The 23994-nt window shown below is 41.3% G+C and overlaps 2 protein-coding genes across 6 annotated transcripts; both read right to left on the bottom strand.

Moving 5' to 3' along the window:
• Positions 1-473: 473 nt before the first annotated feature.
• snapc4 (small nuclear RNA activating complex, polypeptide 4) lies at positions 474-15006 on the bottom strand. 4 transcript variants are annotated; one of them, XM_061038173.1, is made up of 22 exons: positions 14791-15006; positions 13890-14002; positions 13745-13788; positions 12980-13082; positions 12853-12887; positions 12652-12774; positions 11705-11845; positions 11520-11604; positions 10858-10939; positions 10134-10235; positions 9871-9943; positions 9619-9783; positions 9017-9167; positions 8781-8887; positions 8495-8589; positions 8056-8150; positions 7194-7285; positions 5262-6806; positions 3458-3931; positions 2571-3264; positions 1786-2105; positions 474-1431 (listed from the first exon to the last, which is right to left on the bottom strand). In XM_061038173.1, exons 1-22 carry the CDS (start codon positions 14910-14912, stop codon positions 1330-1332), a joined length of 4863 nt encoding a protein of 1620 aa, XP_060894156.1. In that variant the 5' UTR covers positions 14913-15006; the 3' UTR covers positions 474-1329. The 4 variants fall into 4 exon arrangements, with proteins under 4 accessions (XP_060894156.1, XP_060894155.1, XP_060894157.1 ...); XM_061038172.1 differs by having other exon boundaries at positions 474-1434; positions 14791-15005; XM_061038174.1 differs by having other exon boundaries at positions 474-1434; positions 12986-13082; positions 14791-15005.
• Positions 15007-15497: 491 nt separating this feature from the next.
• On the bottom strand, positions 15498-23673 carry pomt1 (protein-O-mannosyltransferase 1). Of its 2 annotated transcripts, none has more exons than XM_061038189.1 (20): positions 23521-23673; positions 22500-22630; positions 22038-22144; positions 21834-21884; positions 21603-21749; positions 21063-21171; positions 20827-20883; positions 20639-20732; positions 19789-19944; positions 19498-19628; positions 19282-19377; positions 19101-19193; positions 18807-18903; positions 18529-18621; positions 18261-18381; positions 18037-18134; positions 17681-17794; positions 17476-17602; positions 16517-16694; positions 15498-16435 (listed from the first exon to the last, which is right to left on the bottom strand). In XM_061038189.1, exons 2-20 carry the CDS (start codon positions 22613-22615, stop codon positions 16261-16263), a joined length of 2160 nt encoding a protein of 719 aa, XP_060894172.1. In that variant the 5' UTR covers positions 22616-22630; positions 23521-23673; the 3' UTR covers positions 15498-16260. The 2 variants fall into 2 exon arrangements, with proteins under 2 accessions (XP_060894172.1, XP_060894173.1); XM_061038190.1 differs by having other exon boundaries at positions 15498-16432.
• Between the last annotated feature and the right edge of the window lie 321 nt (positions 23674-23994).

The raw sequence follows: 23994 nt of genomic DNA, 5'->3' as shown, positions 1-23994 counted from the left end.
CATTCAATATTATAGGTAGAGTAATTTGTTTGGTTTTGATGTACACAGGCCTGCTTGTACCATTTGAAATGACTCCACTACAACTCAGAGGGCAGCACTGTATTTTTCCCATCACTCCACTACATATTTTTGACACCTATGGTTGGCAGATAAGTATAATATAAAATATGCATCATTTCTACATGAAGATGTACTGTATTGATGACTTAACTGACAGCACAATAAGTACTGTTCGAGTTCTCATTTTTGACGTATTTCCCGTCAGTTGAGAGGGTTTGGACTGAAGTGACAGAAAGAGGAAGAAGTGAAGGATAGAGAAGTGAAGGATAGGGAAGTCAGAGGATGAATGAAGCAAGAGGGAACAGGAAACATCATCAGGGTGAAACAAGAAGCAGATTTGTGATCAGCAGTGATTTTCATTTGCAGATATTCCTGGAAGACTGATCGAGCTGAAGTGAAAACAGACACAAAAGTCCCAAGTTACAAGTTTAATTGTAAGAACAAATTCATAAAAGTAACCAGAGGTTTATGAAATGTACCCAAACCCTGGAATTCAGGAGTGAGGAAGCACACTGACATGACACATCAGTTTTGTGGATAACATTTTGAGCCTCAAGTGGGCCATTTCAGCTGTTGCCGTCTCTTTTATTTCAGAAGTTTAAAAATGTTAACCCATGAAAAAGTCTGTCAACAGTTCCAAACCTGAGATCTGGGCTCTGCTCTGAAGTTGTTCGAATTAGATAGTCAGAGATTAACATACATTTCTTAAAAAAAGTCAAGTCCCTCTCCCACAAACAGGGTCCCTGTAGTGCAGGTTTAAAACATACAAATCCGGGGACACAGATGGCCTAGCAGTTAGGTCGTGTCCCATGTGTGGAGGCAAATGTCCTCCAGCGTGCAGACCGGGTTCAAGTCCGACCTTTGCGTCCTTGTACCCAATTGCCATTCCCCACTCTCTCTCCCAATTTCTTAATCTATCCACTGTCCTATCGAATAAAGGCAAAAAAGCCCCAAAATACCTCTTAAAAAAAAAACAAAAAAAAAAAACACTGAATGAAACAATCCTTGCATACACACACACAAGCACATGAAGCTTCATTAAACACAAAATGTCTCTTTATTATAAACAATAATTTCATTGTTAATTACATTTTCTTTACAGCAGCTAGATAACATTAAACTAAATATAATTTAGTGCAAATTCATCATTTCAAACTTGAAATGCAGGTACCTGAGAGCACCAGAGTTCTGAACTACTCTGGTGAACATTTTTTAAGTAAAATTATAACTCATGAGAAAACGTTACTTCAGCGTTCAGATGTGCAGTTTTCATTGAACAGTCTGGACTGGTCCAGTGTGGTTGGCGGTGTGGGTGTCCATTCTTAAAAAGTGATTGGCTGGAGGTCCTGTTCCGTCACACGACAGGGAAGACTTCTGGGGACAAAAAGAAAACTGATGAATGTCTTTGTTAAGAGTTGTTTTCTATTCATGTGCATAGTTCTGATTCAATGCTTTATCTAAACATGTGTAAACATGAGTCACTGATCTGCATATAATCATGATAGTAACAGTATTCTGTTTTCTGGTCAGCTGTGTTGCTGTAGGTTTGTCTTTGACTCTTCATCATCCAGTATGTAAATATATATATTAACATTAATCTAAAGAAATAAAAGTACAGATATTAAATGAGAAACATTTTCAGAAATCTTAAAACACAGCATATCATTTCTTATAGAACGTTATTATTATACCTGAAAGTCCACCTGATTGAAGGACTGAGCTCACCTTATCTCTCCTCTTTCTTCCTCTCTCTTTGATTTTATTCAGCATCTCCTCATCTTCCTTCTCCTCCTCCTCCTCCTCCTCCTCAGAGGTTGAGGGAGCCACTGTCTTCACAATCATAGGCGGGAAAGTGGCCAGGAGGGCAGGGACAGTGAAGCAGGATAGGAAGCGAGCCTTCAGCAGCTGATAAGCGGGGTTTTCTGAGAAACGCTTGGCCACGAGCTGACGTACTGCTGCAACAAGTTCCTCCTCCTTCTTCTCCTCCTCCTCCTCCTCCTCCTTCTCCTCCTCCTCTTGGGGTTCAGACCTCACAGAGAGAGCAGCTTGGGGACAAACAAACGACACACTTGTAATCGCACAGGGACTATAAAGGATTTGTTTTTGAGTTCTTGAAAAAGGCTCACAAGGAGGAATTGTTTCATTATTATAATATATTTATATAATTATAAATATATTCTGATATTATATTAACTGTGTAGCTACTAAAACAAACACAGATACATCTTCTACTACTACTTATGTTATGTTCAGGACCTCATCAAAATGTGATACAGGGTCCAAGGAGTTTAGACTTAGTTCAGTGTATAAAACCTGAGATCCCCTTGTCAATTATTTGACTACTTTGTTATGTGTTATGATGTGTTGCAATGGTTGCAACACTGATTGACACTGTGTAAAGTCAGTTGTGAGGACCCCAGGAAGAATAGCTGTAACAGTTCTGCAGCTAATGGGGATCCTAATAAACTAAACTAAACTACTATAAACAGAAAAATAAATCTGTGTGTCACCTGGTCTGAGGTCAGAGGTGGAGTCTGGCAGGTCTTGAGATTGACTGGTTGATCCCTCGATGCTGCCGTCAGGTTCGGCTGTGGTCGGAGGGTGTTTAGGTTGAGGTCTGGACTCTTCATTCAACAGCTGCAGGGACAGTTTGGTCAGAGACTTCTTGGCCTGGAGTAGCCCAGTGAGTGTACTCAAACTACTGACAAATGGGGGCAGGTAGGGAAGAGGTCCCGCTCCATGTACTACCACCCCTCCCTGACCGCTAAGCCAATCCTGCACCTCTGCCCGGGACTCAAGGAACATCAGGGAGGGCTCAAACTGCAGGGATTCCTTTCTAGGGGAAGGTGGTGCTTGTTTGTCTTCCCTTAACAAGCCTTTCGATGGAAAGACGTGTTTTGGGGAACAGTGGGAGGGCAAATAGAGTAGGGGGGAGGAGCCAGGATCTGAGGCATGTTGCAGGATGAAGGCAGGAGGGAAGGGCTTCAAAGGACAGTTTGGCAGGGAAGAAGGGGGACATTGTTGGTTCAGACCAGGAAGGTTTACAGGAATAGACATATTGGTGGGATGAGGTGAGCTTAAGCTCAAAAGGGGCTTTGCCATAGTTGTCACCAACAGCTTCTGTTCAACTGCTTCCTGTTTACATTTTGACTTCCGAGGGCGCTTCTTACGAGGGGAAGAAGCAGTTTTCTTTTTGGCTTCCACCTGAAAACAAAATAACAACAGGAAAGGAAGTTGATGAAGGAGACAATCGGGGGAATGTTGGTGTTTTATTGCAGGATCTGATTGTGATATGGACTGTGGTCTAAATTGTTGTGCTGTTGATTTATCAACACCTTTTCTTAACTTGCTTTTGTTTTATCAAGGCTATCGAGGGTGATGAACAGACAGATATTACCTTGGCTTGATTGGATTCCTGAAGAGCTTTGGCCCTCTGACTTGGCTTCCGAACCCTCTTTCCTTCCTGAAGAACACCTAAACCTGTCCCGCTCAAAGACTCACTGTTCCCGCCAACAGCATCAACCTTCCTGCTCACATTTTGGTCATCCTGACTGCCTGTCACGCTCTGTTTCTCCTCCGTGCACTCCCATTTTCTCTTTTTGGGAGGTTTTTCCGGGTTGGAGTCCCTGGGTTTTGACTTGTTAGGGGAGGGGCTTTGTTTACTTGCATTAGAGCCATGTTGATTGGGGGTGGGGCCAGGATATAACAAGCTGTAGGTATGTTCGTTAAGGATAGAAACAGTGGGAGAAGCAGTCTGCTGATTGGTCTGTTTGGAAGGGGTCAAAGTGATATTTTCAGTGGAGGACACACTCCTGTCAGGACCTTCATGGAAAGCATCCTGGCTCAAGTTCCCAGAGACAGGAAGGATCTCCTGAAAGAAAGATGAGAAAAATCAAAGACGAGTCAGACGATCATAACGGGAATGGGTCGATTTTAACATGTAGAGGGCATCTAACAGAAGTCTACAGACTTGAAATGGAGATCTGATTTGTCACAAATGTGCAAAACTGAAGCACACTTTGTAGCTGCCTTCAAGGGATAAAGGATATCCAGGCCCAAGGAGCTGAAGTGGAGAGACTAAGATGTAAGATAAGACTACTTGTTTGCACAAGTCTGTTGAAAGATATAATTCAAAAGCTAAATCATTGTACCAGAGTGTTGGAGATGCTGGAGTATGGAGAAGCAACATTGATTCATATGTTATGGAGTTACCCTAAAATACAAGACTTCTGGTCCTTGTACTTCCAAGAGAATTTTCAAATGGAAGTCTCAGGACTGGAATTTAGAAGGGGGAGGGCTATTCATCTTCAAGTCATTTAGTCTTAACTTTTGATTATTCAGATTTGTATATTATAGGGGGATTCTCCTTTAATTTGTGTTTTTTTTACAGACATTTCAAAATACCTATATGGATACATGTTCTATTTCATCCTAATAGTGTTAATGATTTGGTGTTATTTTGGTGTTGACAGTCCCGAGATAAAATCTGTGCAGTGTTGTTTGCTAGCTTGATGTTATAAAGTCGAGGCATCGATGCAGAAGTTGGTGTTGTTTATCCCTTTCCTTTGTAAAAATTTGAAAAGAGTTAGGGTTAAATGGTTCACTTTGCAGGACGGCCGTTTTGGTTGTTAGTGAAGTTTCCACAACTCAACAACAGGAATCCTGACTGTACGTCTCTAAGACCACTTACCAGTCTTTGTCGCTTCTCAGTGATTCAGATTTGAGGCAATAACGACTTTTTCCTTGTTTGTCTTTATCTATACATTGATGTCAGAGCTTTTTAATCACAATACAGTGTTTCTCACACATCGACAAAACCTGGGCGGGCCCCCACGTGCCTGCGTGCGTGTGTACGTACTCCACCGCCCAGGTATCTCGTCATTCTGTGGGAAACACTGCAAGATCATACATTTTAACCAAGATGTAAGGCCCTACAAATTAAATATATATTGGGAGAGCTTTTGCAAACAGACATGTGAAGATGAATCCTGTTGTTTATCTGTTAAACTCTCAGGTGTATCTGTGAAGCGTAATGAAATCTGGAGTCTCTGTTAACAAAGACAAACATGACAGCTGTCTCATGTGAACATTCCCTCTGCATGAGCACATGTGTTTGTTTCACTGTTAGATATTTTAAAGCTCTTTAAAATAAATGATCTTGTGAAAATAATTCCTAAATATAAAAAGTTGTAAAAAGTTACCTTGGCCTCAACTGCTTTCTGAAGGGCTGTGTCTTTTTGACTTGGCTTCCAAATCCTTCTCTTATCTTTTATCAAACTTCCACCTTCTCCAACTGTACATGCTCCACTTAAAACATTTCCCTCCCCTTCAATGTGCATCCCACTTGGACTTCTGATAACCACCTCTTTCCTCCTCCCTTTGGATGGGGTCAGGATGGAATTAGATGGACTTGGGGAAGGACAAGGCTGGCAGGAGTCAGAGACAGAGCAGCTGGAGTTCAAACCAATAGGAGCATTTGGACCAGGGGGCAAGGGTTGGTGGAAAGAGGCAGAGGAGGAAGATGTGGCATTCGAGGGCATTGTTACCATAGTGAGAGGAGGAACACTCATTCTCTGAGGAGCAGAGGGAGAACTGCATAGAGCCAGGGGGTTTGTGGTAGGGGAAGAGGGGGGCACATACTGGATGGAGGCTGCACAGGGTTGTTTGACAGGTTGAGAAATGAAAACAGCCTTAAGAAATGACATCTGAGGATGCATGTTAGGCTGCATCTGAAGAAGAACGCCGGCTTGATTTAGGGTAGGTGCTTGCGGAAGTTGCTGCAATTGTTTTCGCACCAGTTGTTGCTGTTTCTGTTGCTGCAGTGCCTGGAGATGCTCCAGAATCAGTTTATGATTCTGATCCAAATCCTGCATCTCCTTTTTGATGGCCCTCTGCTGGAGGATTCCTGCAACAGTCTTTGGGTTCTTCAACTTGACAGGGAAACGGTTAGTGGTTGGTGGCGATAGCTTCACTATCTTCCTCCGCTGCTCTATCACCTCTTTACAGCCCACCGTGTCCACGTTCATGGTCTGGAGGAAGAGCAGGAAGATAGAAGTCGAGGACAGCTGCCTCTTCTCTCCTCGCTCCCTCAGAGCATCAGCCGCTGTCATTCTGTGTTTTGCTGGGATCAGCAGGTTACCAATCCAGGGAATCACTGCCGCCTGCAGCTGGTATCCTAGCCCTGAATCTGTCACTCTGCTGAGTTGATTCTTTTTGCTGGTCATAGGCTTTCCACGGGTAGCCGAGCACCGGTGGTTGTGTTTTTCTGCCTGGTGAGACAGGTGGGTTCGGAGCTGGTCAGCTGACACCATCATCATGGTGCGGCTGCTGTGGCGGCTCCACCATGGCACCTCCCTGGGACGTGGTCCAATGATTACAGAGCGCCCAAATCGGCCGAGGATAGTTGCCCGGACTTTCTCATTGTTATTTTCTCCAGAGGAAGGTAACTCCACGGGTCGTGGGCTCAGCAATGTTGAACATTGTGGTTTTTTCACCGGAACCCACATTTGCAAGGAGGGGAAGGTGTACTCCTCCTCTTCCTTCTCCACCTCCTCAATCATTTTCTCTTCCACTTCTTTCTTCTTCTTCTTCTTCTCCTCATCACTGTCCATGAACACCTCCTCCTCCTCCTCACCTTTACCCTCGTTCTCTTCTTCGGAGCTCTCTTCTTCCTCCTCTTGATTAATTTCTACCTTTTTCTGTCGTCCTCTTCTACCGCCTGGTGTTTTTGTAGCTTTGCTTCCTTTCTATTGACAGAGAGAGTGTTTTTCAGTCTTGTGTTCAGTGTACATGCATTCATTTGGTGTTGGACAAAAAACTATGACTCATTAGCCCCAACTATAGGACACAACTTGAATGAAAAAATATCACCCAATTTCACATTATGTTGATGATGTTCTAAAACATTTTGGTTGTAGTCGGTGGTCTTCCACATACTGAATTTGGAAGAGTTTTTAGGTTTCTTTAAGAGCGAATCATATTTCGTTTACACAAATATATCTTAGATATTCCAGACCAGCACTGATCAACATAATTGTTTTCTCCTGAATTTATGTTAAGTATGTGAAAAGACTTTGCCAACCCTGTGCTCAAACACTGACAGACCAACTCTCACAGAGAACAGATGAGTGTACCTGGTTATGAAGTCTGCTCAGTTTCCTCCACTCTCTCATACACTGAGAGTCAATACGATGAGGTATCTCAGCAGCAATCTTTGCCCAGCGACCTGACATACAAACACACATAAGTATTCTTATTTTAAGAGGAAATGAAGACACACCGGGAGTGGAATAGTCAGATGACAGATTTCCATGCTAGCAGTACCAGCACTAAATGGGGGAGTGGGCTAAAGGCCATCAAAAGAACCAAATAGTGGTGATCGAAAGACGCTGGATGCTCTGATTACACCTGGGCATATATAAGGAAAAAAACGATTGGTAGTGCATGTGGAGCGGAGCTGTGCGTGCATACGGGCAACCAAATAAAGTGGGAAAAATACATTTGAGTAAACATAGAGTTCTCACTGTTGAATTTCTAGACGAGGATGGGAAAAAAAGCCATGAAAAGAGGAGGTTTGGGGTACATGAAATAAAAACAGGAAACAGTATGGTGAATTCCACCATCTTTTCAGTGAGCTCTGTATGGACAACTTGATTTGATTGGCTGCTTGGGCCAAAACTGACATTGAGGAGCGCCGTGTCTCCGTGCAAAAAAAAGGGAAAACTAACAAAAATAGCTTCCAGCTACCATCCGATTAATTGGTGCCAATTTAGTGCTGAAAGAAAGAGCTTCTTCTTGGATCAATTTAAGAATCAGGAGGGACATTTTGCAAACAGTATTCTGTAAACCATTAAGAAAAGCAGAGACTGAGTTATAGCATATATGCACATCACAGTTTTTCTCATACTGGCTGAAAGTGTGAGTGGGAGGAAACATTGTCGTCAGCAGTGCAATATTACAGCCTCAGCAACAGTGCTCTCTGATCATGTGACTCACCAACTCCATGTTTCTCCACCAGTTCTAGCAGCAGCTCTTTCTCCTGTTTGTCAAAAGGTGTTTTCTTTATGCCTACCCTCAGACAATCAAGATACCTGTGTGCACACACACAGACACAAACACTTTTCTTCTTAGTAACACATACTTTTTGTCACAATGTTTAACTTTTCAAATCTGTGGCTGAAACCTGAATCTGTGGCTGAATAATAGTCATAATGTTTATTTATATAACATCTTTCAAGAAAAGACATTCACAAAGTGCTTTACAAGGAGTATAAAAACAAAAACCTCAAAAATATACACAACCAATTTAAGCAAACATTTCAGTTATCTTGAGCTTCATTGATGTTTCAACAACAACAGCCATCTTGTGGCAAACTTCCTGTCTGGACAGATCTGGATAAACCCAACCACCTTCTGTCATCCAATCAGCTCTCACCTGTCTCTGCAAGCACCGTCAGTGCGTCCAGGAACCTCCAACCTGATCTTCCACCAGTCCTTCTCTCCATAATAGGACACAGCTTTCAGCAGCAGCTGAAAGACAGAAAAGACGGGGCTAATTAAAACCGTATCAGTCCATCATAACCCTCTCTCCCAGCCGCACAGAACAGTTGTCATAGCTGCTATGTCTATGTCTCTAAGATGAATATATTGTATAATATTCCATATCTGCATTTATTCTGCAGGTGATGGATGTGCCCTGTCGAAACCCACCCCGAGCCTACCTCATCTTCCTCTTTGGTCCATGGGCCTTTCCTCAGAGTTGGGTCCAAAACCTGGGTCCACCTGTAGATCAGCTGAGTAGGGTCACGACCCTCCATGAAGTAACTTACTGTTGGGCAGAAAAACGGGCAGCCAGAAAGACAGCTGTTCATTGTTGTGTGGTTTATAGATAACATCAAAGACTGTGAATTTCTTAAGTCAACATAAATCTTCAATCATCACTCTGTGATGTCATTACTCTGGGTGTATGGGATGAAGTTTCCGATCCTCATCTTTTCCACCAGCTCTTTGAGCGTAGCGTCTTCGGCACGAGACCAACTTCTGCGTTTCAAGGAGGTTGAGATGAAACGCTGGAACGTCTGAAGACACAGAAAGGCTGTCCTTCCCGTCTAAGAGACAGACAGGTACAGAGAGAGAGACAGGTCAGAGACAAAACACTAAATCATCTGAAGACAGAGAGACTTTCATCCCTGAAGGAGATAAGACGGGGATATCTAAAAGCACGACGTTCAGATTGAAGGCGAAACATCACAGGGGCGTAAATATTGCGTCTTTATAGGACTACAGATATGCTGTCCTCCCAGTCTAAAAGACAGAATAGAGAATAGAGAGAGAGAGGGAGGAAACAAATAGCTGCAATATCTGAAAATAAAGACATGCTGTCCTCCCAGTCTGAGAGACAGAAACGTGATGATGGAGAGAAAGGTCAATATATGACAAAGAGAGACGGACAGAAAACAAAACACTAGAACACTGAAAACAAAAAACATCCTGCCCATCTGAGAGACTGACAGGTCGAGAGATACAGACAGGAGGAAAGCTTTCCCTCCCCCTCCTTACATCCAGCTCCATGGCGACTCTCTCCCAATTCCTCTCTTTGTGTCTCCCGCTGATCTTCCTCAGCTGCTGCACCTCCTCCTGACTCCAGCAAGTCTTACTGACGGACGGGTGGAGGAAGTTCTGCCAAAACCTTCTAATGTCCTCTGCCTCCTTTGTTCCTTCAAACTAAGGAGGAGAAGAGTAGAAGAGTTCTTACAGACTTTCTGATTTTTCGATTGCATAAATCTTGAGACGGTTGATATTTGCACCCACATCAACATTAGAGATTGTTTGCCAGTCATGTTCATCAAATCGTTCCCCAATCAGCTCCTGCTCCTTCTTCTTCCTGACCAATCAAAGGAGACACAAATAACACAAGTCAACCAAACATAGGTATTACACATTCAAAAGACAATACCTGTAGCCTGAACCACATGTCTGACACGTTCTTTGAAGAAGTGAAAACCGGCCACAAAGGTTTATAACACACTTTACTCCCTAACAGACATAACATTACAAATACGACAAATACGTACTTGAGCATGTCGATTTCGCTCTCCAAACTGTCTATCTGCTTCCTGAGCTCCTGCTTGTCCGTCTCCCCTGCTGACGATAGCTTCTGACTCAGGTAGTCCACTCTAGAATAGAGAGAGAGGGCAGGACAGACACAGAAACAGACAGACTGGATGATATAAAAGACAGATCCAAAAAAGTAAAAATACAAGTGTTATGTTATTGTTGGAAGTCTCATTATGCATGGACAAAGTCTGAGTGGAATAAACCCTCTTACACTTTAGAACCCCCCCCCCCCCAAAAAAGAAGGTCATTTTGAAGTTTGATCAATTCTTAAGACTTGATAGGTGTGGAATATGTTTAGATTGACATCTTATTGTGTCTGCACATAGCAACAGCAAATGAGACAATCAACCCTTAACACTATGTTTGGGTCACCTGTTACAAACTCATAGGATGACACAGAAGCCCTGCAAACACAAAACCTTCATTTTAAATTAATTGGTTGCTTAAAAGTGACTTACACACTGTCTACTTTTCTTCCACATTGTATTGCATACACATGAAACTTCGGCTATAATACTCCGTTTTGATATGCAAATTGAGAATGCAATGCTTAATGATGGCTCTGTAGTATTAGATATTGCCGTGCTATAATGGAAACAACATTTTGCTTACTACTCTACAAGTGCTGAAACGCAACAGATACTACTACTCATAAAAATAATAATAATAAGAGGATTTTACTTGGATAGTTTGGGTTGAACGAGTCTCCTCAGAGTGTCTCTGGCAATTGAATGGATCAACAAAGTTTTCTGCCAGCTCTCCCCTGCAGAGACAGAGAAAAGAAAGGAGAGACTTTATAAAGTTAGAAGAACTATTAATAATGTTATTTAGTAGTAGAAGTCATGCATCTATAGACAGTAACACCCGAGTCCCGCTGTCTGTGATGTTTCCCGAGTCCTATCTTCAGTTTGTTTACATCGCCCAGACGGCCAGCTGACTCCTCCCCTCGTGTATAAAAGTTGTTTAATTGAGGGACTAGAGAAAAGAAGAATAACATACTGTACTCACTGCTTAACTACGTTTCTAGATCACCGTCATTTCGGGTAAATTTACATGCAGTGTGAAGATAGGAGCATAATAAAGATCGATAGCATTAGCATGCTAACCCACAATGCACCGCGAGTTGTTTTGGTTTCATGCTGGTGCTCAAGGTCAACATCTGCTGGATCAAAAAATCGCATATAAAGCCTTAGGAATGATAGTCTGATCAGTAATACCTCTGCTCAGAAATATTATCTATTGAGTCGCTGTGTCCTGTCATCAATACTTAAACACTTATGTAGGGCCGCTGGGAAACAAAATGATGAAGTTTAGCTATTTGTTTGATTCTTGATTTTTCTTACATCGTTTCAATTTGAGTTGCTTTTCAACCAGACAGCCTGTCATCCTGCTGGCCTTCTCCTTCGTCTCCTCATTGGCTGGAGGACCCTGGAGCAAATATAGAGCATTGGTCAGCTGTCAACAAAAAGATAAAAGGTTTTGACTGTCTTTGTAGCTTTCTGTCTGTGAGTCACGTTTTCTTTCTTACCAGCCCTGTTAGTTTGTCCTTGAAGTATGGTTTGAGAAAACGGCCCAGGAACATATTTGTTGACTCCTCATATGACGAAGGGGGGCGACATTCTCTGGCAGACTCTTTAATTTGTCCTGACATCTGGGACACTACCTCCCTCTGTAGAGAGAAAAAAAACGAGCTTCCAACGACTGCAGTTCCTTGGGTGGCCACTTGAGGCTGGCTCAAAAAGTGAGTTAATCCCCATTAAAACCAATGTTAAAAAAAACCCAACATGACAACACAACAACCTGGTACAAAAACAGTTTAGGTCTCCAGATCTCATTTCAAATTCCATGACAACCATGTGGGCGTGATATTTTGAACTGAAATATATAAAATATATTTATGCTAAAGGTTATGCACAAAAGGGGTGCAGCTGTATTGAGTGACTGATGGGTGGCGCTAGCTATGTGTTAGCTTCCTGTGTTTGTGTTGTAAGGGAATTTCGCAGATTTTTTTCATGCAAATATCAAACTGACAACATGGCTTTGCTGTCTGTTTTTTCTTTTTTTTACACTAACAAGCTTACTGGCTTGTTAGCTTGTTTAGTGTTCCTCAGACATTGATTTATGTGTGGCTGCCTGTGCAAGAATTTTAGCTGAATTTTAGCTGAATAGATAACAGCTGGTCCAATGTAATTTACCTGGTATGTTTTTTTTCTTGGAAACTTTACTCTCAAAATGGAGATTCTGATCAGCAAGTGGCAAGTTTGGCTGTATGGCTTTGATAATTTGGCAGTTGCTAACCCCTCGCTACTCTTCAGCCTCAGCCTTTCATTCAGATATGGTTGATCCTGGCTCTTAAAAAAACAACCTTGCGTCAGCTAAGTAGCCTAACTTTAGGCTTTAAAAAGCAGTTGACAAACCAATGTTGACGTACAGAGGCTTTGTCAATTATCTATACAGTCTATGGTGCGTGCTAACCTGCTGTCTTTGGTTGTGTGTCAGTAGTGTCTCCAGCTGGTCCAGAGTCTCCTGAACAACCTGCTGGTAGACCAGGTTCATCTGAAGACATGAGTCTGCTGATGGAGGCAGACCAAGCTCACTCTGAACACAGAAAGGACCAAACAAAGTCAGATGAACGCTCGTCTATCACTGATGTAGATATGTTTGGATGATACCGACCTCATCATCACTGCTGCTGCTGCTGTCACCAACATCTGAATAGAAACAAGATCAGACATGAGTGCACCACCCGTCAGCATGCACATCATTTGTACATGGAGATGCACAGACATAGAGATAGTCAGACAGATACCTGCGTTATAAATAGGACTGTGTGGTCCCAGGATGTTCTCCAGGTTCTGGATGTCATTCTGGATCTTTTCTCTTTCAGCCAGCAGACCTGCTGCAGACTGAAAACCCACACACTGGATATAAGGTTTTTTTTCAAATGAAATACATGTAGGTGTCACAAGTTATATGTCTTTTTAATCCTGTGCCATTCAACACCTATGTATGCCTGGCTCAATAGTGAAAGAATTGTCATAAAAAAAAATTATATTAGAGATTCAGTAATTTCCTGTAAAATGTTTGAAAAATGTGATGACTCATTCTTCACTCAGGAGCAAATGTATTTTACATTGCATTAAACATTTTCTTGATTTTATATATCCCTCACCCATGATGCTCAAAACCTAAAGACTAGCTAAAAGATATGAGTTCTGTAAAAGTCACTTAATATCCCCAAAATGTCACTCCCCATCATTCCTGTTATTAAATTTAATACATTAAAATGTGACATAAATTGCCACTCTATAAATAATCACTGTGTAGTGTATCAAGGAATTAAAGGAATTTACATTTAAACTCTGTTTTTAAATGTTAACATCTTCATCAGCTGTGTCAGTCAAGTATAAAACAACCTTCACATGATCTCCTGTAAGTGAAACCTGTTAGTTTCCTACTGCATTTGTGTTGTAACACAACTGTTCCAGCACACTGTTGTCACAGCTACGCTGTTAAAGTGGAGTTTATTCACACATGTTGCTAAGGTGTCTGTGAATGTGTTTCTTACCTCTCCTTCCTCCAAGCCTGTGTCATCCCCTTCTGATTCATGATCTAATAAAAGAGACAGAAACTCTGTTAAGAGACACAAACTGGTGGACGGACAGACAAACAGACAGACAGACAGACAGACAGACAGACAGACAGGCAGGCACCTGTCTCACTGGTCAGCAGCTCCAGTTCAGCTTGAGTTGCAGACAGACTCTGTTCAAGCTCCTCCACCTGTCGCTCGATTCTGTCTCTCTCTGCTGACAGAGAGACAGACATGCTGCACACAGAAAGACAAACAGGTGAGAATGGTTGTACTGTGATGAGGACGACCTGATGGATGAATTGGAAATGGCGTTATTGTTTTTATTTTGTCTATCAGAGAATAAGAACTCAAGAATGCAGAATAAATTATTGGTGCCAAATCTGTGAACAATATATTTACAAATTGCCTATTTTTATTCCAGCTTCATAATCCAATACGTCAGATGACAACCTGTAGGCCTAATCTGTAAATTACTTCCCTGCATGAACCAGTATTTTACTGGTCATAGATTTAGTTTCAATATTCACATATCAAGCAGAAGCCAATGGGCTGTGACTGAGAGCAGGAGGGCAGCCAAACATGTTCTATGGTTGAGTATAAACTTCAGATTTTATGTAAAAGAAAACAAAAACACTATGACTTAACAGAGAGAGAGGATATGAGATGATGTGTTGCCATCAGGTGAACAGATCTTATGCACACAGTAGAAGCACTTTCTTTATTTACTAAAACCTGCTAGTCTATCAGTTGTCTCCTTTATAAACAGTAGAGCACTATATACTATTTACAGTCTATGATACTACCACATGTTCAGTATTTACTACATATATATTGCAGTTGTATATCTACTGGTTCTCACATAAGCTGCGAATGCAATTATTTAGCAAATGATAAGTAATTTGAATCTTACACACCTTTTGCAGCCTCCGTTTCTTCAGTAAATCCACTGCTTCACTTTAATGTGTCTTTATTTTGTTTTTACTTTCAGTCACCACGCTCCAATCAACGCAGCGCTTTCGTACATTACCCAGCAGGCTGTGCGGCCACACGACTTCTCCCCACGATGTTTCCAGTGAAGACCGGGGTCTGAGTCTAAGTTTAGGTTACATATTAAAATTGTGTTTAGTTCTTCTTTTAGTCGCATAGACGAGCTAATACTCTTTAAGTCCGTTGTTTAACTTAACAAAGAAAACAAACTGCAGCTCAAACTGTCCGCTCTTTATTTGCTTCCCCCTCGCACTACTTCCGGTCAATCATTTGTTCCGTTCCGCTTTCCTATTCATCTTTACGATCCGAGTTCTTGCTGGTCATACAGAGATTTAAAATTACAAAAGCAACCATGGAAAACATATTTACATTCGTATTATTTTATGAACCATAATGTAGAAATTTATTAATTTTTTTAAGTAAATATAACATGAACCAGCAGCTTGGTCTTCACATAAAAAAGAGGGAAGTGATTTTTCAGTAAATCAGAAGGTTTAAATAAATTACAGGGAAAAATCAGCAACCTGAATTTAGACCATATCCGTTGTATTATCAAAGAGCTGCAGCAGTCAGAGGCAGAGACTGATACAAATTAAAACACTGAAATGTAACTTCTGTGGATTTCTATTTCATGACCCTTTAGGAAAGTTGTTGATTTTAGGTAAATTAACCACCTTTAGCTCCAGCACTACAGTCTAAAAAATGTTTCCTCTTGCAGAATGAATGGAGACATGAGGATATCCATCAGTCATGGGTTTATTATCAATTCTGAATTGACAAGCAATTTGTTAATCTAAGACAGTGTCAGAGCTCCAGTACTCTGTGTCAGGGTAATCTAAACATTTAACAACATTAACAACACTTTCAGAGTTCACAAAGTATCAATATAAAAGCACATTCAATATAAAAGCACATTGTTTTACTGTTCACTGTATGCTTTATTTTGTGATTTAAAACTCAAGCTGTCATTCAGCTTGGATATCATTATCAGAACGTTTCAGTAGGATTACAAATAAGCCCCAGATCAGTGTTCCCAGTGTGATGTTTGAGCAGGTACTTTCATACTAATATCAGACAATGTGTTTTATAACTTACTTCAACTTTGTCCCAAAACAATAACTGTCTATTTTTGTTTTCTGAGCTGAACTGAGAGTAATGCAACATGGGATAAAATGGTCTTCATTAAAAAAAAAAAAATATATATATATATATTGAATCCTTTTCTCAATGTCAACAGACTGTAGAGTCAAGAAGCTGGTTTGGGGAAACAGCTGCAATCTAAGGTCACAGGACTAAAGCTCCTCCTCACATTTGACCTCGTAGACTTCTTAGGGCACCTTCAGGTTCTTTTTCTTGACTGTGTCCCCTGATGTACTCAATTCAGAAACTTCAGAGCATCAGATTCTGGACTCAGTGCCAGTATGTGATCTGGGGGCAAGACTTCAGTTCGCCTCATCATGATGAGAAAACATACACTGTGACACCCTGTCTGTGAGGGTGTCTCTCTACCGGCGGCGGTACAGGATGTCCCAGGAGTCTCTCCACTTCAGCCCTTGCAGCTGGTTGGCTGACAGCTCGGGGCTGCCGTAGGTCAAAGGGCAGAAGGTCCGATATGACAGGAACACTGACACCAGCACGGCTGACACGCATATATAAAGCGCACGTCGGTGTGTTGCACTGCTGTAGAGGTACACACAGGTCATATTGATTATTTGATATACATCATCAAATGGGATTTGAATATTATGTGTGTCTGTTTACCTGAGTAGGTGAGTGTGTGTGTGCTCCAACAGGGCAGGACTCAACAGGTGCAGGTAGCTGAGGGCAGGCAGGTAGTGATACAAGAAGAGAGTTTTCTCCATCAGGAGAAACGGGACAAAGTTCACTAGCCAACCACCAACACATACAGATCCCAAACACACAAACTGACACCACACACCTTGAAACACACACACAAAAAAAAGAAATTAGTATTCTAGAAACATGATTACATTACACAGTGGGCTGTTGAATTTAGAGTAATGTGGCAGACGCACCAGTTAAAAACAATTTCAGTCAAATTAAAACTTACTCTGCTTTCGGAATTGAAAAACTGATTTTGTTGGATTGGTAGCTCTAAACATGAGGGTACATTTAGCTGAATATAACCTGAGAGATGAATGTTAGCTAAACATTGTTGGAGTGTTAAATGAACATTATCAAAAAACTAGCTGAGTGTAACTGACTGTTAGCTGAACATAAGCTGATGTTCATTGGCTGAAGCTCTGCTGTAGGTCTCAGGTGTACAACAGCAGCAATCTGAGGCAGAGCACTTGATCTTCATCAACAACAACATGTTGTTTTTACCGAACATGCCACACAGATTATTATTTGAGTGCTGGTGTTGAAACCTTTGTCACTAATATAACATCTGGAAGCTGTATGGTAAAACTTTCTTTCATAAGTTTAAATGAAGGCTGTCAGCCATGTTCTTAATCTGTTGAAAGCTGCAGATGCTTGTCAATTCAAAAAGAGGCAGAAGAGAATCAGAGCTTAATATATAAAGATATTTTTTGAAGTAAGTAAAAATTGATTCTGTATCACAATTCTTCCAAAAAACAAAACAATAGAAACATTTTTTTTTCACAATAAGGCCACTATCAGTAAACTTAAAGGAAATCTCACATAAAAAAACATGACAAAATCATAAGTCCACAAACTGTGTGTATGTGAATTTGTACCATCGGGCAGGTCTTTAAAGCCCCGCCTTCTCCTGAGCAGGTAGATGGCTGCCAGTAGCTGATAGGCCAACAGGCTTATGTTTGCCACGCCCCACGACACTGGGTTACCAATAAGATGGATCTGAGCCTAAGACACACAAAAAGTATCACAGAACAGAACAGGCGCATATTCCTATTGGTGAGAGAGTCTGTGTGTGTGCATTACGTTGTTTGAGGAATGCAGCCAGTATGCGATGTTGGTTTCCATGGTGACCCACTCCACAGGAGAGGAGCTGTATTTGTGCTCAGAGTCTTCCTGTTTCACCGTCAGCATTTTCCACTGTCATGACAACAGAACATTTCATTTTTACTCTTTTATGGCAAGAAATATATGGTGGTGGTGCTGACTAATAAATCATAAATGTACTGGTAGTATAGTAAAAAAAAACATATTAATTATAAAACGGATAACATTCCAGTCAAATTTGGTGCATTTGTTTTTAATTTTGGTGTCAAACAAACTAACAGTTATAAAGATTTGATGTGATTGATGTATAGACTTTGAAACATTCACTGTTGTACCTGAAGTTCTAAAAATTTTGCCCAAAAGGAAATTTTTCTGTCCACGTCTATATGTGTGGGGGAATGAAGCTCCACCTCCCTCTCCTTCTGCTCCTGACCTACACACACACAAACACACACAGGCACAGATAACAAGATTGATAACAGTAAAACCCTGAGCAGAGAAACGTCAGTGCACATGTGAAGTCAGGATGTAATGGCAGGTTAGTGATTTATGGTTGTACTGGTTCCATAGCGATGCTCCTCCACCGTCCAGTCCAAACTGCTGCTGTGAGCTTTAAACAGCTTCTCTGCGACGACCTCCAGCTGACGGAAACCCCAGTCTGAAAGAGACACACCACTCAGCTATACGCATGCATGGACATGCATGAACACCCACACACACACACACACACGCACGCACACACCAAGGTTGTCATTTTTTTTATATGATCAATTACATGGATTCCAGATAACAGATTTTTGTGTTATATGGTCACTTCCTGTCATTACCCGGAGGACAGCCGTGGTGTTGACATGGACCAGTCGAACCTCAGACAGTATCGTCTTCCACGAGTCTGACTCCGCCTCCCTGTTAGAGATATCCTAAACTCACATGAAGAAAAAATTACAAAAATAAGGACATTAAGCTGTTTCTTTTTAGCTCATATCAATAAATGCAACCGGTTTAGAAATATTAAAAAAAATAAAATCAGTCTATAACTGATAGTCAGCAACAGCAACAGTGTTTGCTATAGTAAATAACTCCGCTATAATCCTGTCTAACTCACCACTCTCCAGAGGTTTTGTGCCGGCATAGAAACGTTGAAGTCAATATAACCTGACACTTCTTGTGCATGAGGGCTCATGGGAGCTGCTACATCATGACTGCAAAACACACACAAAGACACACATGCAGCTAAAAGCAATTCTACGAGAAGCCTGTAGACATAACAAGTGGAAGGGAATAGAAATAAACACCTCCCAGTGTGCTTTTTGATAAAATGAAATAAACAAAATCAGAAAAAATTCTCAGATTGTCAGTGAATGCAGCCCATCAGACAGAAGAGAGGTCAGATGTTCACCTGTTGAGGAAGCGTGAGGTCATCCCATGAACTAGCTGGATGACATCACCATGACGAACAGGTCGAGGGGGACTGCTGACCACCAGCTCCTGTCTGGAAAACAAAGAAGAGGAACATGACGGAACATTTTTACACTGGGATAATATCTGCCAGAACGCTTCAGGACAGACAGGTGACATACTTGCCAGGATCTTTGATGATCCACCAGTTGTTGACGTCTTTGAAGGGATAACAGGTAACTTGCTGCTGGTGTGAGCTGCCACGCCCATTTTCATACCTAAAACACACAAACAGCCACGCACACACACACACAGAGTAGTAAACATGAAGTTACATTAATAAAACTGTAAATGAAAGCATTCTGACTGGCTGCTTTGTCTGTGTGAGATTGCAGTACCTTATTGGGTAGTTGGCTTTGTGAGAATGAAGCCAGCAGGGGATTGGCTGGGAGGCAGAGCTTCTTAAAGTTACCTGACTACCATAAGCGACCTCTAGAGGCTGACCCTGAGTGATCCTAGAGAGACCGCCCTAAAGAGGAGATTTTCATATCAAAAACGTAATCGAACTTTAAAGAACTCAACACTGAAATCACCCAAAAACGTTGTCCTATAATTCATCAGATTAAACGAAACCTACCTTGAATGTACAAGGTATGTATGTATAGGTGTTCATTCATGTGTGTCGTTACCTCTAGACTGGCCTGGAAAGCAGAGCTCATAAGCTGGTCATGTGGTCCACTACGGTGCAGAAGACTCAGGTGGATGTAGAACCAGAACACATAGAGAAGGACAGGAACCACCAACAGACACACAACTCGACACACACACTGCACACAAACACTCACCTGCACTCAAAGCACACACGTACACGGACACAAAGAGACCATTACTTTTGTATGACATGTAAATTATTAACATTAGTATTCAAGGCCGATCAGCAATATAATCCAAGAATAAAAAGTTAAACCCTCAAATTAAGCAACTGAAATCAATGAACATTATGAAAATGTTCATTTCATATTATTCAGAGAATGATATTTGGACAATCTGGGAATAATTCCTTACCAATACATTTTATTGTGAAAATAAATCCAAAAAGGAGATGAATTTAAAATATAACTATGGTTATTTATGCTGAAATCAAAAGTGATGTGTAAAAAAAAATCCTTTAAATGTAAGTTTGCACATAACTGCAACAATGTAGATGTCTGTTGCTCCCTATGAATAAAAATACACACAAATATCAACTGTGTGTCTATAAATGTTGTATGTCCACTCATTTCTACACTTTCTACACAGAGGTTACTTGTGTTCTGGTTCTAGTCTTTCTGACTATTACAAGTCATGATAAACATGACAATACAAGAAATGCCTGACATTGACTGTAAAGGATGATCAATCATCAGATTTTCAAAAAACAGAATCAAATATTGGGATAAAGTAAGGGAATATTTGGAGATTGATCAGCAATTAATAATGAACCCACTGCTCTTGTTGCAGGTTAAACAATGAGCATACTCAGCGTGAATCTGAACTCACATGACTGACAGTTCGATCTCCAATCAGGTTCCATGTGTGCACAGAGGCCACACCCAGCAGCAGCAGGTAAGAGAACACACCCATGTACTTCACCCTGATGTAACATACAATTAATGTAAATGTTTGAGAAATGATAAGAGAAAAAGAACCTAATATCTCATCACTGATCTCAGATTAGCTTTTCTTACCCTACCGCTGCAGCACAGGAAGCCCCAGAGAGGAGAAGCCAAAAATATCTGAACCAGCTGAGGATGAGACAAGGACAGGAGGGTCAGGTACACAAGTGAGTCATGTTCACAGGACAGTCAGGGTCAAACTGAAATCTCATTTGCTACCTTAAATAACAGATCAATATAACTGTACTTTAATCTAGCTGCAGTCATGTTTGTAGTGGAAACCATCAGAAACAAACGGTGAGTCTCACCTGTCGGTTGTGTTGTGGAATCTCAGGTAGGAGAAGAAGGCCAACAACACAAAGAAGATCAGGACCGACTCCAGTAACATGAAACGGGATTGGACGATTAGAGAGTTCTCTGAAGAAGAAAAAAACAAAGAGCATGACTAATTTACTACTGAATGTAACATATCTAGCACCTGAACTCTCCACCAGTCTTGAGCTCCTCCCAAACAAATGTGGTTCATTTTAGTGCCCCAAAGCCTAGCACCAATGGTCATGCTGTACTTGAACTCACCTACACACATTGTAGTTCTAGCCCCAGGATTGTTTTGTTCCAAATGCTCATTTAAGCTCTTGAATGAATCATGTTTACTTAATTTCATGCATACCCTTAACTCAGTTAATTTTTAGACAGATCTTTTGTGTCCTTACAGGTACTGAAACCCAGTACTCAGCCAATAATTGGACTTACGAAAACAAGCATATTCACTCTATATACTTAAAAACATTAGTAGCCTACTGAGCGGCCCCCAAGTGTTAATGATATTTTGTTGTGTTGACGCTCACCCAGCAGAAGCAGCAGTGCAGCTCCTAGAGCTGACAGGTGAGAAAACTTGAGCTCCAGTGTCAACAGGTAAACCATAGGAACACAGAGCGCTCCACACAGAGCGGGAAGCAACCGCAGAGTCCAAACACTAACAGTGCTGGGATACTCTGTACAAAAAAAAAATACAATTACAGATGTTTCGAACCTCTTTAAACAAGGATTTGTTTTGTAAGAGTAACACATGTTCCTACCTGCTCCTATTCTGTTCCACACAAAGTTCCCATCAAATCCTCCCATGTAGGCTGCAACACAAATCAATCAATCAATCAATCAATCAAACTTTATCTATACTCAAGAGATCATTGAGGGGAAATCCAAAAGTTACAATGATATCGAGTCACTTGCAAAGGAAAAGCATATCATGTCTGGTTGTGGTGTTGTGTGGTGTGACTAACCTCCAAGGGCTAGGATCATGTGACCAAGCGGTGGTCCACTGTCATCCACAAAGAAAACCCTCTTCATGTAGAGAGACACAAACTGGCCGTAATACACCTCATCAAAACTAACACACACACACACACACACACACACACACACACACACACACACACACACACACACACACACACACACACACACACACACACACACACACACACACACACACACACACACACACACACACACACACACACACACACACACACACACACACACACACACACACACACACACACACACACACACACACACACACACACACACACACACACACACACACACACACACACACACACACACAATTCAATTGATACGGTCCAATATCCTTATATTCAACAACAACTACAGGGTGGACATGAATTCAAAATCTTTTGTCATAATGAATAAAGCCGAGAGTATAACATAAGCACACTCACACCACAGCGTTGGGGTAGCTGAGGTGGCTCAGTCTGGTCCAGAGGGCGAGCAGGCTGACCAGCAGCAGGACCAGGTCCACCTGAGCCGTCACCACCAAGGGGAGCTGCAGCATCATGGACACCTGACAATCCTACAGGTGAGATGAGAGACAGACATAGAAACACATTACAGTTAGACTAAATTATTATTATTCAAAAATCTTTCTTCTCAATTTAATCCTGTGCTCAGTCTTGTTGGCTCTGTTTTAGCTCAGTTGGTATACAAGGCGACCCATGAGCAGAGGCAAAGCTTTCATCACACTGATCCCGTCGCTTTTTGGTCTCTCTCTCTCTCTCTCCCTCTCTCTCTCTCTCTCTCTCTCTCAAGATGTGCTATTGAATAAATGGCAATGACCCAAAAATGTTTTATAAAACACACAGATAAACTAGTTCTGGCTCAAAATAGAGAAAAACTAGTTGAAACTGGTCACATGTAACAAAACGTGGTATAGTTTTCTCTATAGGATCAATAGAGTGCCTGTGGGATAATGTCTTAAGGAAAATGAACTTTAACATTAGACATAAAAAAAAGTAATAACATTTAGGTGTATTACACATCTGGGTCTGATGAAGCCAGCAGGCTCAGGTTGTAAACTGTGTGGTTTTAAAGTGTTTATTCATATGAACAAGGGTTCAAACAGAAAGTAAACACTAGCCTACACAAAACCCTGAAAATATAAATATAAAAGCAAGCAATGATAAAAAGGAATCACAATGAAACTGCAATACAATGTCACACTTCAGGGTACAGGATCACCACGAACATGTTGAGTTGTTGTGTTGTTATAAGAGCAGCGACACAAAATAAGAAGAGAGAAAGCTTAAACCTCATCACTCTGTACCTTTAACACACATTCAAACAAGACCACTTCTACATCTGAGCTAACAGCTGTTAGCAGAAACCTCACTGTTGACCAGCAGCTATCATCCACAGTTAGCACAGATCCTTTACATTTCTGCAATGTCCAAAGCGAAAGCTCACCTGATGTCAATCCGTGAACTCTAAACAGACCATAATGTTGTCAAACTACAGGTTCGGCTGCCCCGGTAGCCTCTTGCTTCTTCACGGGGTCTCTGAGGGTTCGTAGCAGCGGCCGATCGATTTTCTTGGTATTTGACTACTACTGCCTGCCTGCTCACAGAGTCTGGGCGCTCAGCTGTTTAGGGTTACCATGGAAACAGCAATGGTCTAAAGAAAAGTTCCATCAAAATGCAGTGAACGAACAATTGCTTCTGAAAAACCAGAAGGGAATTTGAATGCACAATGTCATAGAAGATAATATTGTTTTTAATGCCATTATCTTCGCAGGCCCGTAGGCTAAATCCTTATGTGGATTTATGTTAAAACGTCGTCTTAGTGTTCAAACCACCGAAAGCATGATCAAGCAGTGAACACCCATGATTTATTACACCTTTAATATGCTTTATTCAATGTCTTATTTGTTTAAACAGGCTA

The sequence above is a fragment of the Labrus mixtus genome, chromosome 5 (genome assembly GCF_963584025.1).
Source record: "Labrus mixtus chromosome 5, fLabMix1.1, whole genome shotgun sequence".
Classification (NCBI taxonomy): domain Eukaryota; kingdom Metazoa; phylum Chordata; class Actinopteri; order Labriformes; family Labridae; genus Labrus; species Labrus mixtus.
Note: the sequence above shows the minus strand (reverse complement) of the source record. Positions and strands in the feature narration are given on the sequence as shown.

What these genes read in the sequence shown, in the direction of transcription:
- snapc4 (XM_061038172.1), bottom strand. Translation starts at nt 14,912, where the DNA reads ATGCGACTAAAAGAAGAACTAAACACAATTTTAATATGTAACCTAAAC. An exon ending in GAGTCGCCATGGAGCTGGAT is followed by an intron (nt 9,168 to 9,618) that starts GTAAGGAGGGGG and finishes TCTGTCTCTTAG; the next exon opens with ACGGGAAGGACAGCCTTTCT. An exon ending in AGAAAGCAGTTGAGGCCAAG is followed by an intron (nt 3,932 to 5,261) that starts GTAACTTTTTAC and finishes TCTTTCTTTCAG; the next exon opens with GAGATCCTTCCTGTCTCTGG.
- pomt1 (XM_061038189.1), bottom strand. Translation starts at nt 22,615, where the DNA reads ATGATGCTGCAGCTCCCCTTGGTGGTGACGGCTCAGGTGGACCTGGTC. An exon ending in TGCACTGCTGCTTCTGCTGG is followed by an intron (nt 21,172 to 21,602) that starts GTGAGCGTCAAC and finishes TTTCTTCTTCAG; the next exon opens with AGAACTCTCTAATCGTCCAA. An exon ending in AAAGCCAACTACCCAATAAG is followed by an intron (nt 19,378 to 19,497) that starts GTACTGCAATCT and finishes TGTGTGTTTTAG; the next exon opens with GTATGAAAATGGGCGTGGCA.